Source organism: Aedes aegypti, chromosome 3 (genome assembly GCF_002204515.2).
Source record: "Aedes aegypti strain LVP_AGWG chromosome 3, AaegL5.0 Primary Assembly, whole genome shotgun sequence".
NCBI lineage: Eukaryota > Metazoa > Arthropoda > Insecta > Diptera > Culicidae > Aedes > Aedes aegypti.
This window is the reverse complement of record NC_035109.1, coordinates 34,287,248-34,303,144: the sequence shown is the minus strand read 5'-3', so window position 1 is coordinate 34,303,144 and position 15,897 is coordinate 34,287,248. Positions and strand designations below refer to the sequence as shown.

Sequence of the window (15,897 nt, the reverse complement as noted above, 5' to 3'; positions counted from 1 at the left end):
TTAACAGGTAATTGTGTGTTGCAATAAAATGATTCAGGATAATCTTTACTTTAAGCATGTTTCTTCTATTCTAAAGGCTACATAAATCACTGATATGCACATAATCCGAATGGGATCGTGGAGTTCCTGGAGTCAAATATGAGGCAACTGTTCTTGGCGATATCAATGTTCTGGATACTTTCCCAAATCATGTTAAATAATCATACATTGAATTAAATACGTCTTGTAGAATTGTCAAGCGTTGAGACTTATTTATTTGTGAAATCGAATCCTTTTGAATCATAAATAACAATCAGCATGGGTTGTTTACTTTCATGTATGATAATCATTCAATTCTATTCAGCTTTTAGAGGGATTGAAATCATTGCAAGATTGGATGATTTTCATTCGGTGTGATGTGTAAACAGATGATTTCAACGAAGATGAAAATCATCCTGAATGTGTCTGAAAATAGGTATGGGGCTCGGATGAGGCAAAAATCATTCAATTCATGGCGGAAGATTTCGTTCAGTGTATCTAAAGCAAACTTCTAAAATGCTCCAGACAGTAACGTGGATAATGAGTTGATGTTATTTTTCTAATTATTTGGTTCTACATCAATCAACTTGATAAAACTTCGCCAACAATATATCGCCGGTTCACTCGGTTCATGGCCGCCTCTCTCCATCCTCGACTTTCTTAGCCGAGGGCCCCGCTTTCTCATTACGCAACTGTTTTGAGTTACGTCATAAATCATTACACACCCAGCAACGTTTTCCTCAGATTCAGTAAATTATGCTGAATTTTTAGCAGTTTGGTTTGTTAACAACATCAGCTTGGCAAAATAATGCTGTATGAGTTTAGTGGGTACAATACGTCCATAACAATACCATGATGCTATGCTTCAGCCAATTGGGCTTATTCTGTTTGGCAGCGTCATTCTCTTGGCTTCTACTACCCGAGATTGCCTCAAGATCTTCGATTAGCCAGACGTCTCGTGATCTGCTTGATGCATACAGCACTGCTGGACTCAAGCAAGCCATTGGGATTGAAAATGAACACAATCGGATGCTCGATTTGTGTTTTGTTAGCGACCAGTTATTGGAGAGCTGCACGATTATACAAGCTCCATCGCCTCTCGTCAAACTCTGCAGCAGGCGTTGCAGAATTCGCTCTCATTTGAGAATGAAGCACGATCAAAGCAAGCAAAGAAAAACATCCCATCTGTTGCGGTCCACGATCGTCATTGTATCGCAAGGTGTAACAAGTCTGATAAATGGAAGCAGCGAGCGAGAGCCCCAACGAGAGAGCGATGATAAAATCCATTTTTCTCGCTTGTTTACCGTTGGGGATAGGTGTTTTTCTTTACTGGCACGGTAAACAATCCACGAACTTCCAATAACAACAGTGTCCCCCAGGCTTGGAGCATGTTTAGAGGGGTTTTATCATGCACTACTATCCCCCCAATCTGATCAAACTTGTAGCAGTATACGATAAACAGTCTCTCATAATGTGCAGCATGTTATGATAGTTACAGAGAGCGATACGTGAGAGATTCTCTCAATTTTCTCAGGATTCAATCCCTGCTCTGCAGACATCATCCCCCCATTCTGATGGATTTACAAATATATCCGATTCGTCACTTCCACAATACTGCCGAAAGCATCTCTTACGATTTCAACAAGGCTAATTTGAACGGTATGAATGCTTTTCTTGCGCACGTTGATTGGGACGAGATTCTTCGGGACTACGATGCCAATCTTGCAGCATCGACAGTGTCTGGAATTTTGCTGTATGCTATCGACCAGTTCGTTCCCGTAAAATCCAGACCTGAACCTGCAAAACCACCCTGGTCAAATGCGCATCTCAAGAACCTGAAAAGAGTGAAGAGGGCTGCACTTCGACGACACAGCAAGTTTCGTACGGACACCACGAGAGCTAGCTATATGAAGGCGAACCAAGACTATCAGCAACTCAACGACCATTTGTACAACGCCTACCAAAACCGTATGCAACGTCAACTAACGACTAATCCCAAAAGTTTATGGCGGTACGTCAATGACCAACGGAAAGAATCCGGATTACCCTCAACAATGAACGACGGTTCATCGGTTGCCGACTCCATCGGAGGGATTGCCGACATGTTTCATTCACAATTCAGTCGTGTTTTCACCAACGAACACCTCGATTCACATGATGTTGCCCTTGCTATCAGGAACGTCTTCCAGGTTCTGGGCAACTGTGCATCATAAACGATGATATGGTTATCGCAGCTAGTAAGGAGATTAAATCGTCTACGGGATATGGACCGGATGGTATACCATTACTTATTATAAAACGGTGTGTGGACACGCTTGCAAAACCGTTAACTGCAGTATTCAATCTTTCCTTATCAACCGGTGTCTTCCCAAACTGCTGGAAACATTCATACGTATTCACAGTTTTCAAAAAGGCTGCAAAAGTTCGGTTTCAAATTACCGAGGTATAGCCGCTTTGAGCTCAATCTCTAAGCTATTTGAGGTGATTGTGCTACGTCAGTTAGTTCAGAGCTACGCACACTACATATCAGAAGACCAGCACGGGTTCATGCCCAAACGTTCGACGACTACTAACTTGACATGTTTCATTTCTTTCGTGACAAATTGAAAGTGGCCAATAAGTTGACGCCATTTATACGTACCTTTCCGCGGCATTTGATAAAATGAATCACCAAATCGCCTTAGCTAAATTCGACAAACTTGGCATGAATAATACTTTACTCACTTGGCTTCGATCCTATTTAACTGGTCGTAGCATGTCGGTAAAAATTGCAGATCATGTTTCGTTGCCCTTTCCTGCTTGGTCCGGCGTTCCACAAGGCAGTCACCTTGGCCCATTCTTGTTCCTTTATGAACGATGTCAATTTCGTCCTCAAATGTTTGAAGTTGTCATATGCTGATGATGTAAAACTTTACTACGCGATAAAGCAGCCACAAGATACTGTGTTCCTGCAACGACAACTCGAAACATTTGCTGAAGCGTGCCGCTTAAATCGAATGTTGCTGAATACTTCGAAATGTTCGCTAATTTCGTTTGGTCGCAAACAATCTATGATCCCGTTTGCCTACGCCTTGACAGGTGAGCAACTGCAACGCGAATCGACTATCAAGGATTTGGGAATTATGAAAGATTCCAAGCTGACTTTTAAGGACCATGTTTCATACATTGTGTCGAAGGCTTCTGCACAGCTAGGTTTCGTGTTTCGATTCGCCAAAAAAAAATCAAGGATATCTACTGTCTGAAATCATTATATTGCTCAATAGTACGCCCTATATTAGAGTATTCTTCGGTTGTCTGGTCACCGTATTATCAAAATTAAATTCAACGCATCGAAACTGTTCAACGAAAATTCATCCGTTTCGCTTTACGTCATCTCAGATGGAGGGACCCATTGAACCTGCCTAGTTATAGCAGCTGCTGTCAATTGATTAACCTCGACTCTCTCGAAGCAAGGCGCTACGTTGCCAAGGCCTGTTTTATTGGCGATCTTCTGCAAGGCAGCATGGATTGCCCTGCGTTGCTCAACATGCTAGACATCAATACACGGCGCCGCAATTTCCGAACGCATTCGTTTTTCAACCTTTCTGTCACTCGTACTAATTATAGCCTTCACGAACCAGTCCGAAGCATGTCACGTTTATTCAATCAGTGTTATTTTGTATTTGACTTTAATGTATCGCGTGAAAGAAATAAGTGTAATTTTAGACGTGTCTTATGTTAGTAAAAATTTGACTTCGTCACTTTATGTCTTAGTTTTAAGAATTTTGTCATTGGGGTGACCATTTTACCTGTTGACTAATAATAAATATATAAATAAATAACCAAGTATTCTACGAGTGGCGTGAGGTGAGAATTGTCGGTCTCGTATAGCGAAATGACAATTCTCGAGTCGAGTGATTTGATGATGGGCGACATTCCTCAGATGCCATGAATGTCAGAACCTTTCGAGGCCCTAATATCGACTTGGGTCATTATCTCGTTGTAGAAGATAATTCAACTGGTTCTGTGAAGAATGCCAGAGAGTGACAGACGTGAAAAATGTCGCCAGAAGCCGTATGCTTGTGGCCGGTACCCAGCAGAACAGAGAGCGGTAAAGGGCAGCGAGAGCCGATAAAAAGCGAATCTACCGCAGAGACAAAAGACAGCACAAAGAATAAAGTGGTAGCTGAAGCTCAAGATAGCATTAACTGGAACGATACGCGGAGATTTTATGCAACGGTCATTGACGCGCGGCACAATACCATACCTACCAGTGCCCGCCATGTACAATGGTCGACAATGGAATTTACTCACCGACAAAACGGCGATGGCTGCCATGTAACAGGAACACTTTCAGTAATTGTTGAACGGTGAGAATGGAAATGCAGGAAATGCAAAGAGAAACAGAGTGAACATTGATGATGACGATCGAGCTGTGGACCCATCGACCATTGTAGAGTCGTGTTAAATGGCCTTATGCCCAATCTACAAGAAAGGGCACAGACTGGAGTGTGCCAATTAAGGAGGAATTATCCTGCTGGAATCGTGAACAAATTATTGCCGCGCATCCTGTTAAACAGACTGAGACGAGACCGCTCGAGGAGTCCTTCGTCGGCTTATACCAAGCTGGTTTTCTTTAGGGCCGCTCGACAATGGAACAGATACCTTGCAAATGGTCCTAGATAAATTCCGGGAGTATAACTCCATCTGTTTATTGATTTCGAGGCGGCGTATGACTCATTGAAAAGAAATGAGCTGTGGCAGATAATGCCTGAACACGGTTTTCCGGCGAAACTAATAAGGCTTGTACATATCCAACGCTGTCAACCTCGTTTGTGACGTTTGATGGATTGAAGCAAGGAGACGCACTTTCGAATTTACCGTTCAACATTGAACACGAGGGTGACATTAGAAGATCTAGCGTGCAGAGAAACGGCACTATCATCACACGGTCGGATATGCTCCTTGGCTTTGCGAACGATATGGACCTTATTGAAATTGATCATAGGACAGAGGAGGAGGCCTTCGTGCCTCTGAAAAGGGAGACAGCGAGGATAGGCCTGACCATTAATTTTACCAAAATGAAGTACATGGTGTAGTTTTTCGAGCGTAAAGTGCTGCGGACAATACTCGGTGGGAAACTGAAAAATGGTGTGTGGCGCAGACGCATGAATCACGAGTTGTATCATGTGTACAAAGATGCGCATATTATCAAGCGTGTGAAATACGGCAAACTTCAGTGGACTGATTACTTAGTGCGAATGTCGGAAGAAAGAATTGTGAAAATAATATTCAGCAGGGAACCAGGTAGAGGGCGGCAACTTCGTGGATGACCACGAATACGCTGACTGCACGCAGTTAAATACGACCTGGTGACCCTGAACGTTCGGGGCAACTGAACAAGTATCGCACAAGACTAACGAAGATGGAACTCTACAATAAGCCCGGCAATAACGCTGTAGCCATCAAGGCATCAAGGTAGGTATTCAGCGTTTGAAACTAAAATTGTAACATGGTTTTTGGACTCTATTGAAATGACGTAATGTTGCTGCCCATAGGGTATTTTATCGAATATGAGACCAACCCAGGTTACGCAACTTGTAAGCTGAATTCACCCTATATAAGATGTTGATTCTTCCGGTGTTTTTCTTCAGACACGAATCGTGGAAATTTAGGCTTATTATACAAGTGACATGAAGTGAGAGATTTCGGTCTCGTATATCAGGTGCTAATACTCGACTCGAATGAAGTGACTTGCCGTGTAAATCAAATGGAGCCTCAACTCACTCGCTTAATTCAATAGCGAATCAGGTGGATATTGGCGAAATTTTAGAAGAATACAAACATATACACCCGATTCTGTTTTTGCACGGATTTTTTTACACGGCCGTGCAAAAAAAGTTTCCATACGTTTTTTTTCGCCAAAACCTTATTTTTGCATGAAACGTCGAGAAATGGTGTTACTTTTTTTGCACGGTTTTTGAAATTTTGAACTGAAAACTTTTTTTGCACGGTACGCATCCCCCGTGCAAAAACAGAATCTGGTGTAGTGGACAAAGATCTGGGGGCCTTAAAAGTCCGGAACAATTGGAGAAACTGTGGCCAAGATTGACAAAGAAGCTCTAAGCTGTAGGTGGCACTTCAGTGTAGAACAAATCCTGTCCACAACAACCATCAGGACAGGAAGTCCTGTCTAGCTCGGAATAAAATGGGGAATGGAAGAAAAACCTACGTTTTATAATAAGTCAATTTTTATTAAGAAAAATGCATCTTTCGATTCATTGCTCGTACATCGGTAAAGAATACTATAACCTAAAAAAATATAATTAAGAAAACTTACATTCAACTTCAGCATACTGCACCCGGTTCCCGTTGGAATAGTTGCCGCCTCTTCCGTCGCCAGCCTCATCATCATCTCCGTCCACCAGCACCACCTGGGGGTCGCCACTGTCCTGATTAGCACCATAGCTGCCCTCGTCGCTGCTGCTGTGGAGATGATGATGCTGATGCTGTTCCTGCCCATGGACATAGTGAAGCGACTGATGGTGCGGATACTGGTGGTTGATGCCATTGTTGTAACTCGGGCCTTGCGGGAACTGATGCTTCGGATGATGAAGGTGGTGGGGGTGGTGATGGTGGCTAAGGTTGTTACTGTTGCTACTACTAATATAGTGAAGGTGATAGTTGTTCACCTTCCGGAACGGATTCGGCTGTCATGAGCAAACCACCTCGGTAGCGGTCTGTGGCGGCTGTTGTTGTGGTCCTGGTCCAGGATTGGCCGTTGGCGTCGGTGTCGTCGGAGTCTGTGGAGCGGTCGTTTGTGACTGGATGCCACTGGTCGCTTCGGACGAGGAATCGTCCAGCACCAGGGTCGTCGTATTGGTCGTGTCATTGTGGTTCGTCGTGTGGTTATAGGAGGTCGTAGAAGGTTCCACCGAGGAAGACGTCTCGACGTCTGGTGCGGCGCCGTTATTACTGTTAGGGAGTTCGTTACTAGCGGACACGTTGTGGTTAGTTGTTGGGTTCACAGACGCCACTACCGAGGTGTTGGTGGTGTTCGCTGCAGACACAGAACCCGCTCCTTGTGAGGATTGCGACGAGGACGACGACGATGACTGCGAAGACGCGTTCGACGGGGACTGTTCAAACTGAAATGAGATCGTGTAACGCGGTGTGCAAGAAAAATGGGGAGAGACAAAAAGAGAGAAAAAGAAAACCACACAGATTTTGTGAATAAACACAAACGGCAAAATGGGTTAGATGAGTTCTGACTTGGAAATTATTCGAGGACAATTTTAATTGATTTTAGAATGTGACGGACAGGGCTGATAGCGACTAAATGTATTGAAAATTGGTGCCTAAAAAAGAGGCTAAACAGCAATAACAAAAACAGAAAAAAACCTATCATCAAATAGGAGATAAGAATTTGATTTCTCATAGAATCTTATCAGACGTTCTCAGAGAATTTTTCATTTTTTTTTCTAGGGAATTCCTTGTGACATTACAACAAGTACCTATCATTTCTCGTATAATTTACTGTATGTACAAGGAATATGCAAAAGGATTGAGATAGGCAAAACTTTGTATTTGTATTCAAAGTAAATTTGGTCTTGTTGCAGTAACTTGCCTTGCCATGCATATTGGCCACCGGACAACGGAGATGTTACGGATTTTCCAAGGCTATGCACAAATTACATGTATAGATAGAAGTGAACATTTTTCTTTGCAACTTGAACCAATTCGGTCCTAAAGGCCTGTCCCAATTTTAGAGCCAAACGCTTACATTCAGGCCAAAAACACATGTTTACTCAATTTTTTAATGTTTTTCTTTTGTTTAGGTCCAAATTTTTTTTTTTTTAGATTTTGTCACACTCTTTGGCTTAAACTCAAATTTTGGGTGTATTTTGCTTTCCGTGTCCCTTCCGAAATGTCAGATAGGAACAACCCCAGTGTTAAAACTAAAAGCCCTGTGGTGTTTTTGTCGATTAAGCGAACGACAAACATGAACAAAAGTGTCAAGGTTCATTTATGGACCCAATTTTTAAATTAAAGTTTAAATATGATGTAGCCGTTATTTGAGCGGGAAAAATTGCTAAAATAGTTGCAGTAACATGGTCTTTCGTGTCATTGAATAAAAACAAGATTTCATTAAACATTTTAGGACCCAATTGAGAATTGTATGCCGGCGGACGCAATAAGATTCGTTGGAAATTTTTCGAAATATGACCATTTTCGTCAAACTGGTTTCGGAAATACGGTCACTCATGTTTGTATTTCCAATCATGTACAGTCAAACCTCAATGAGTCGATATTTCAAGCAACCAACGACTAATGGAAATATAGAGTAATGGAACAGAAATGCTTCGGAAAGCGGTAAGAAGGGACCATCATAGTAACCATGAAATTTTGATTTTAGTATGATTCCATGAGTCGATATCGAGTCATGGAACAACGACTCATGGAGGTTTCACTGTATATATTATCCGGAACCATATCCAAGTGGGTATCAAACTTCAAGATGACGATTCCGGGAGCATATTCATAAAAAATGAGATACACTGAGCACTCTATAGTAGATTCTAGGTGCCCTGGGGGAAGTGGCCAATCAGGAACCCTGAGTCCTAACTAACAAAGATGTTTAAGAAATAAACAATATTTAGTAAACCAAATCAAACGAATTCGGCTGCGTCATGCCTGACGGCGCTTAAGCCAACTAAATAAATGAATAAGTAAAAAAAACTAGTATACAGTGCACACTGGGCCAGGAATAGAATTTAGCCCGACAAAAGCTCTAGCGCTCTAAGATTGCATTTTTTCGGGTTGGTGTCAAAAGAGACTTATCTCGAATTTATTTGTTCTTTAATTGGATGATAAAAGTTACTCTGATGAAACTTGTATACATATATTCTAAAGTAACGTTCGTTACTAGGATCCCTCAAATGACTTCTGGACACTTGAAACAGTAGAGGGTCCCCTGAATACATTGCAAAGACAATTGAAAATCAATCGAATGTCGAATCGATTTTTTGAGAAACATTGAACGCGATCCCTGAAGAAATTTGTGTATGATTGATGGAATGAATTACTAAAATATTAGTTTTAGTATGAACTGATGTGAAATTTAGAAAGTTTCATTGATACTTTAATTGAGAAGTAATTCGAGAAATGTTTGGAAGATTTGCAGGAGTCATCCTTGGATAAAATGCTGGAAAAATTCATAAAGAAATTTCAAAAGGTACTTCATGAGAAATCCCAAATCGATTTTTTCGGAACTCCTGGAAGTGTTGCTCATAAAATTCCTCGAAAAATTGGATGAATCAATCGAGCAATTACTGGGGGTAATCATAAATGAATTCTCGACAAAATGGCTGGAAGTAGTCGAGTGGTCAACCAAGCAAAGCCACGCTGAAGGTGTCTGGGTTCGATTCCCGGTCGGTCCAGGATCTTTTCGTAATGGAAATTTTCTTGACATCTCTGTGCATAGGGTATCATCGTACCTGCCACACGATATACGAATGCGAAAATGGCAACTTTGGCAAAGAAAGCTCTCAGTTAATAACTGTGGAGGTGCTCATAAGCACACAAAGCTGAGAAGCAGTCCCAGTGTCCCAGTGAGGACGTTAATGCCAAGAAAAAGAATAACGTAAAAAAGATTCTTCCAGACGAAACTTGATGATTTTGTATGGAAAATTGAAAAAGTTGCAAATGTGTTGTCCAATACTGTACATTAAAGGAATCTTCCAGAAATTCTTTGGAAAATTTCCCAAAGACGTCTTCAAAATTGTTTTCCAGGTATTTTTTTCTGAAATTATTTGATTCTTTAAGGAATCCTGGAGGTCCTTCTAAACAAAAACCGAAAGTAATCTCTGAAGCCTATCCAAATTCCAAAGTAACCTTTGATGAACCCTGACAGAACTCTTGGATACTTGAAGAAACCATAGACAATCTTTTAGATAAATTGCAAAAAAATGAAAAAGGAAATCATTCGAATGTCTGGATATTATCCGGTATGATTTTCAAAAGGATTTTTTTGAGAAGCATCGGACGGAACCCCTGAAGAAATTTTGAACATGTTTGATGGAATAAACTACTGGAATATCTGTTTTAGTATAAACTGGTGGAAAATTTGATAGGTTTCATCGAGTTTTCACTTTAGAAGTTATTCGAGGAATGAGGAATCCCAGGTCGAATTTATTGCGGAATTCCCGGAAGTGTTTCTCATAAAGTTCCTCAACTAATTCCTCAACAACAAACTAATGGATGAATTTTTGGAGCTTTTTTTGGGAGTAACCGTTGATAAATTCTCGAAAAAATGCCTGGAAGATTAACGTAAAAAAAATAGAAAAAAGGAAGTCTTCTTGGGTTTCTTTGAAAAATCCCTTAACGAGTTTCTTTGAAAACTCAGAAATAAACATTTGTGTATCTTGTTTAGAAAAGCTCGTTTATTTGAAAGATCTCCTAGAGTTGGAGATGAACCAGCCCTGGGCTGAAAATCTCCCTAATAAAGCTAATAATAATAATCTCCTAGAGTTACAAATTGAGAAATCGGTCGTAAAATTAGTGAAAATTCCTCCTAGCTTCTTTTCAAAAATCGCTGGAACAATTGGTAGTGGAATTTCTGATGAGATCGCTAGAAATGTTCCTGAAAGTATTCCAGAACAAATCTCAGGACAAACCCCTCGAAGAAATTCTGTTTTTTTTCTCGAGAAATCTGAGGAAAAAACTCCTGAAGAACCTGTTGAACAGTCTCTGAAGGTCTCTCCTTGAGCATATTGAACTTCCACTGGAATTCATTGCAATTAGAAGGAAAAGTGACTTTAGAGACCATTTTGGTTAAAATAGATTATAGAAACTTTTTATTCAAAATATAGATTTATAAGGAACTTGCATTAAAAAAGTGACCAAGTCCCTAATAAGAGACTTGCTACCAGCCCTGATGGAAAACCTCGCCGTCACGATACTCCAGAACCGATTAAGGAAAAACATGCACCGAATTTGAACTAACAGGAACAGTTCCGACGGAAATTGGTATTACGATAGAATATAGGAAAATATAAGCAGTAGGTACGAGGGATTACGAATCACTCACAGAATCGTTCCGTCCTTTCTTGTTGACCGTCGCCTGGAGGTGTTCGGACGAGTGCCGCTTCCGGAGGGTGGTGCCACCACCGCCGCCGCCGCCACTGGTATTGGCCGCCGCTGCCGCCGCCACAGCCGCTATGCTGGAAATCGAAAGACCCGAGTCGGAATTTTTACGCTCCCGCTTGAGCAGGTTCGGATCCAGGTATTGGCTGAGCTGCTTCCGTCGGACGTGCCGCGCTTCGATTTTCATGCCGTCCTTCAGCAGTTTGATGTGCACCTGGGAAAGGGATTGAGAAAAGGGGGGAAATGAATTAGCACACCAGATAGAAATCAAAGGGCTAGAATTAATGGAAAAATATAGTTTATGGGGCAATTTCTAGAGCAATCTCTGTGGAAATTACTGGGTCTAACAGTTTTGAAGAGCTCAAGTATTTCTAGGAGCAAATTCTTTATACATTCCTTTTAGAATGCCATGGAAACCGCAAGAGGAATTTTTAGGAGAATTGATGGAGGAATCTCTAAAAGAATTTCTGAAGGGATTCCTCAAAGAGTACCTGAAAGTATTCCAGAAGAAATCCCTAGAGAGATTGTTAGAAAATGTTTGCATCTGGATTCACTACAAGTAAAATGTGAAAACCAAGTTGAAGTGCTCAAGTATTTCCTGAAGCAAATTCTGGAGAAAATCCTTAGAATTCCTTGAAAACTTTATGAATAATTTCTAGAATTCTCTAGAGGAATTTTTGGAGGAATCTTTGGAAGAATTCCTGGAAGCTTTCAGAAGACATCTCTGGAGTAATCATTTGAAGATGTTTCTACCAGGTTTCATAACAGGCATAATAAGAAAAATGGTGACTTTATATACCTTGTTGGTTAAAATAGGGACCATCCATCAATAATTAGAGACATGCATTGGAATGGTCTAAAACTAGACTTGCTACTAGCTCTGAAATCATGATACTTACAGCATGTTTGTGCACTGAGTCGGTAAAGCTCTGTATGCTCTCCGTCAGATCCACGTTCAGATTCTCCGACCGCTCGAACTCCAACCCGATGAACCACAGCGAGCAGAGCGTACTAGCTCGGCTTCCGTCGCTTTCTCGCTGTCGTTCCGTTTGGTTCTGTTCGTGCTGCTCGAAGCACTTGGGGTTGACGTGAGCCAAATTAATGTGCTGATTCCGTTCCAAGTTCAGAATCAGATACCGGATCTTGGACTCGACCAGGCCGCACCACTCCAGGTGATCGTCGGCATTGTTCGACGTCACCAGCAGCACGATAAAGTGCCGATACTTGAAGAAGAAACTCGGCGCCTCGAAGAGCTTGTCCCAGCCGGCCTTACTTAGCATAATTTCGTCGGTAATCTGCATACCGCGGTTGAACTCGTTCAGCATGACCTTCCGCGTCGAGCTGGACACGTTGAAGGTGGAGTTCTGCTGGGGATATGCCGGCGTAATGATCGGCATCAGGTGGAACCGATCCTGGACGTTGACCCGCGGATCCCACACCTGGAAGCCCAGATTGACGGTGTCGGGTTGTTTTAGGAGCACCGGCTGGGGCCACTTCCACCGGGAGAATACTAGGAAAAATTTGTGCACCAACGTGGCAGCTACCGCATTCGGGTACAACTGACAGGTTCTGGCGACCAACATGGCCCACGATACGCCACCAAAATATCCCAGCGAGTTGGAGTAGATTCCGTGTTCTGTGAAGAGAGAATAATTTTCATTATAAATCGTAACAAAAAAAGAATATCAGTATACTCACTCTTGGCCCACAGTTTGATCGCCCGCAGGGCCAACCGGAAGTTGTCGATGTTGGGAACCAGCCGCAGTATTTCGTCCGTGACGCGACACCCGTTCAGACTGCGCACCGACTTCGGGTCCAGGTTCTTCAGCAGTTTATCATCCCGCAGGTCGAAGTTGTCCGGGATCTCCTTGAGCGCCAGCCGCGCAAACAGCAAATCGATTTCGATCCCATCGAAATTCATCTTGATGACAGGTACAAACGCTTCCTCCACGGCGCGGCACTCGGTCACTTCCGGTTGCTTCTTCAGCAGCTCAAAGAACGACCCGAAATAGTCCGCCCGTTCGATGTTCCGCGGAGCCACACACAGGGCGTCAATATCCGCCCCCTTGTGATGCACCCCCAACCGATACGAACCGAATGTGTAGATCTTTCCGCCCAGCTTCTCCGCCAGGGCTTCCGGCATATTCTTCGAAATGGACACATCACGTACCCACTGTTTGACCAGGGTATTTAACTTTGCCAGAATCTCCATTCGATGGTTCAGCTCGGATTCTTCCTCGAACACATTGTACGGTTCGAGGGCTTTCTCCAGTTCCGTCGTCTTCTGAATGTCCTCCGGTTTCGGCTCGGCCAAACTGATGGCCGAAGTCATTCCAAGCGTTCTGGTATTGGACTGGGTCGGATTGGTGCTGGAGGAGGAACCGCCGCCACCTCCCCCTCCTCCGCCGCCGTTGCTGGCGTTCCACATGGTCCTACCGGATTTGTTCACTAAGGTCCTACTCGAATAGGTTGGCCGGCCAGCTGGTTCCACTAATGACACTGTATGAATACGACGACGTCGATCCGATGCTTGCGATTGCACTCGACTGCTGCTGCCTCTTGCATTGGCATTAGCTGTGGGATACGGAACAACGGTCATCGGGACGAATTAGAATAGGCGTGACTCACAATAAGTAATGACTTCTGTAAAGGTGGCAATAGTTGAAGGGCACATTGATTGAACGAAACGATTTAGTGGGAAGTTTCGAATGAACTGAACCTTCTCGCAGGGAGGTAAGCTTAAATGTTTGTTTTCTCGATCGTACCTATCACTCCAACGGCTGACTCACACTTCATGCTGGGTAGAAATGTGTTATTATATTTCAAAGAGCAGTTACCTGCCGTATGAATCAAAAACTTACGCACGAAGAAAGAAAGCACGGTAGCGAGCCTTTTATGCACCTAAGTTCAAAGTCAAACAGATAATTCGTTTGATTTTTTGTTACCTCCCTTTGTTATCATTTTCAATATTTTCAAAATTGTTTTGTTTTATTATTTGGCCATTATCGTCATTTTTATTATTGTCTCTTATGAAATTAATGACAGTCTCTTGTTTCAAAACCCCTTTCCGCCTATCAACGAGTTTCCGTAAAATTTTCAGGGTGGATCGCATAATTCTTCTCGTTTTTTGGATCCGCGGTCATGATTTATTTAGCAAATCGAGAATAAATATTGTTCAAACATTTTGGATGACTTGGCCACATGCGGGGTTGTTCCGAATAGCCGTTTCCCCGGGGAAAGTGGCCATTAAATTGGTGGTTCTGAAACCTAGCTTGAGACATGTCAAACTTCATGTACCTATTCGCCGTTTTGAATTACTTGGCAACAAGTTTGTATATTACGCGGGAAGTGGCCACGCCGTTGGATTGGCGAATCTAACACCTAGTTTGCGACGTATGAAACATAACGATTTTGCAAACCAAATTCAAAGTAAGACTGTTAAAGAGTTCCATTTCACACTGCTAAAAATCCACACGTTTGATCCGTGTGTTTAAAATTATGGATCGATTCATGGACGTCTTTATCGATTTGTTGTGATTTTCTTACAAACCTAGTGCGTATTACACATTCAATTCTTTAGTTTTGCTTCATGCACTGATTCAACCTAATTCTTCATTGAAATTTTCTAAAAATAAAATACATAATTCCAGCATTGGATATAATGTATGGCGTTAGAGAAAAAGAACAGATTTTCCTAGCTTTCAGCTTCGAATAAGATTAAATATGCTAATCCCGGACTTCCCAAATTATGGATTTGCGGCGCCCCGCTTGTTGCTGACTCACTTGTTGAAGAAAAAACAAACAAACATTCAAGTGAGCTTGCGACAAGCAGAGGAGTCTCGAATCCATATTAAGTTCTTCTATCAAATTTCTTCTTTCAGTCCCATGACATTCATGTTCTATCACACATGACTATCTATCACATGACCACTAACATTTCGAATTCAATAAGCAAATCAGTTGGTTTTCATGATTTAATATTTAGGCATTCATATTTGTTTCACATGACAACCTAATGTTGATACACATGTTATTATACCGTGAAGTCAATGACGAGATCCATATGGCTACCACACTCAAGTCATGTGGTTTTCTTCATTGCGCGACCTTGACGTGTAGATTTTTCTCAGTTCAATGCTCTGTCCTATTATGGAGGACTTATGCACGGTGTTGAAATTTAAGTCGTATTTCAGTACTCAAAACCTAAATATAGTATGGAGATGTAAAAACGAAAATTATTAAATCAAATTTACTTTTTTCAACATAAATCTGAAGCCCTATTATTGCGATATAACAAAAAGCATATACTTTATTACATACAGTATACGGGAAAAAAATTAAAAAAAAATCGTAGGGCCCGTTTTGAAGTAACGCCCTTTTGAATGTGTGAGTCCACTATTTTTTTTTTTTCTATCTTCATTAACGAGATTTTTAGCCCTGGGCTAGTTCATCTTGGGACCAACGGCTTTACTTCCCTTCCGAAGGAAGTCGTCACTATGACTTTTTGCGTCATAAGTGACTATGTCGGGGGTGGGATTCGATCCCAAGTCCTCGGCGTGAGAGGCGTGTGTTCTAACCACTACACCAGGTCCGCCCCCGTGAGTCCACTAACTCAAAGGAAATCTGGTATTTTATTAGTAGTGATTATCAGAAGACATATAATATTAAAATTTGTTTCAAAGTTGGGTTATATAGTTATTTGTAACTTCTGGGAGAGGTTTTGAATGAGCAGATAAAAATAAATGGGGTTACGCA

The 15,897-nt window shown here is 41.9% G+C and overlaps 1 protein-coding gene across 6 annotated transcripts in view; it reads right to left on the bottom strand.

Moving 5' to 3' along the window:
• The window catches only part of LOC5566394 (poly(A) polymerase beta), a 51,594-nt gene that overhangs the window by 2,654 nt on the left and 33,043 nt on the right, over positions 1 to 15,897 (bottom strand). For all 6 annotated transcript variants that reach the window (XM_021851981.1, XM_021851978.1, XM_021851977.1 and 3 more), the window contains 4 exons: positions 12,841 to 13,716; positions 12,042 to 12,778; positions 11,087 to 11,356; positions 6,338 to 7,145 (listed from right to left, as the gene is read on the bottom strand). In XM_021851981.1, the coding sequence (XP_021707673.1) occupies positions 6,711 to 7,145; positions 11,087 to 11,356; positions 12,042 to 12,778; positions 12,841 to 13,570 (2,172 nt within the window). In that variant the 5' untranslated portion in view covers positions 13,571 to 13,716 and the 3' untranslated portion in view covers positions 6,338 to 6,710. The remainder of the gene's footprint in view (positions 1 to 6,337; positions 7,146 to 11,086; positions 11,357 to 12,041; positions 12,779 to 12,840; positions 13,717 to 15,897) is intronic.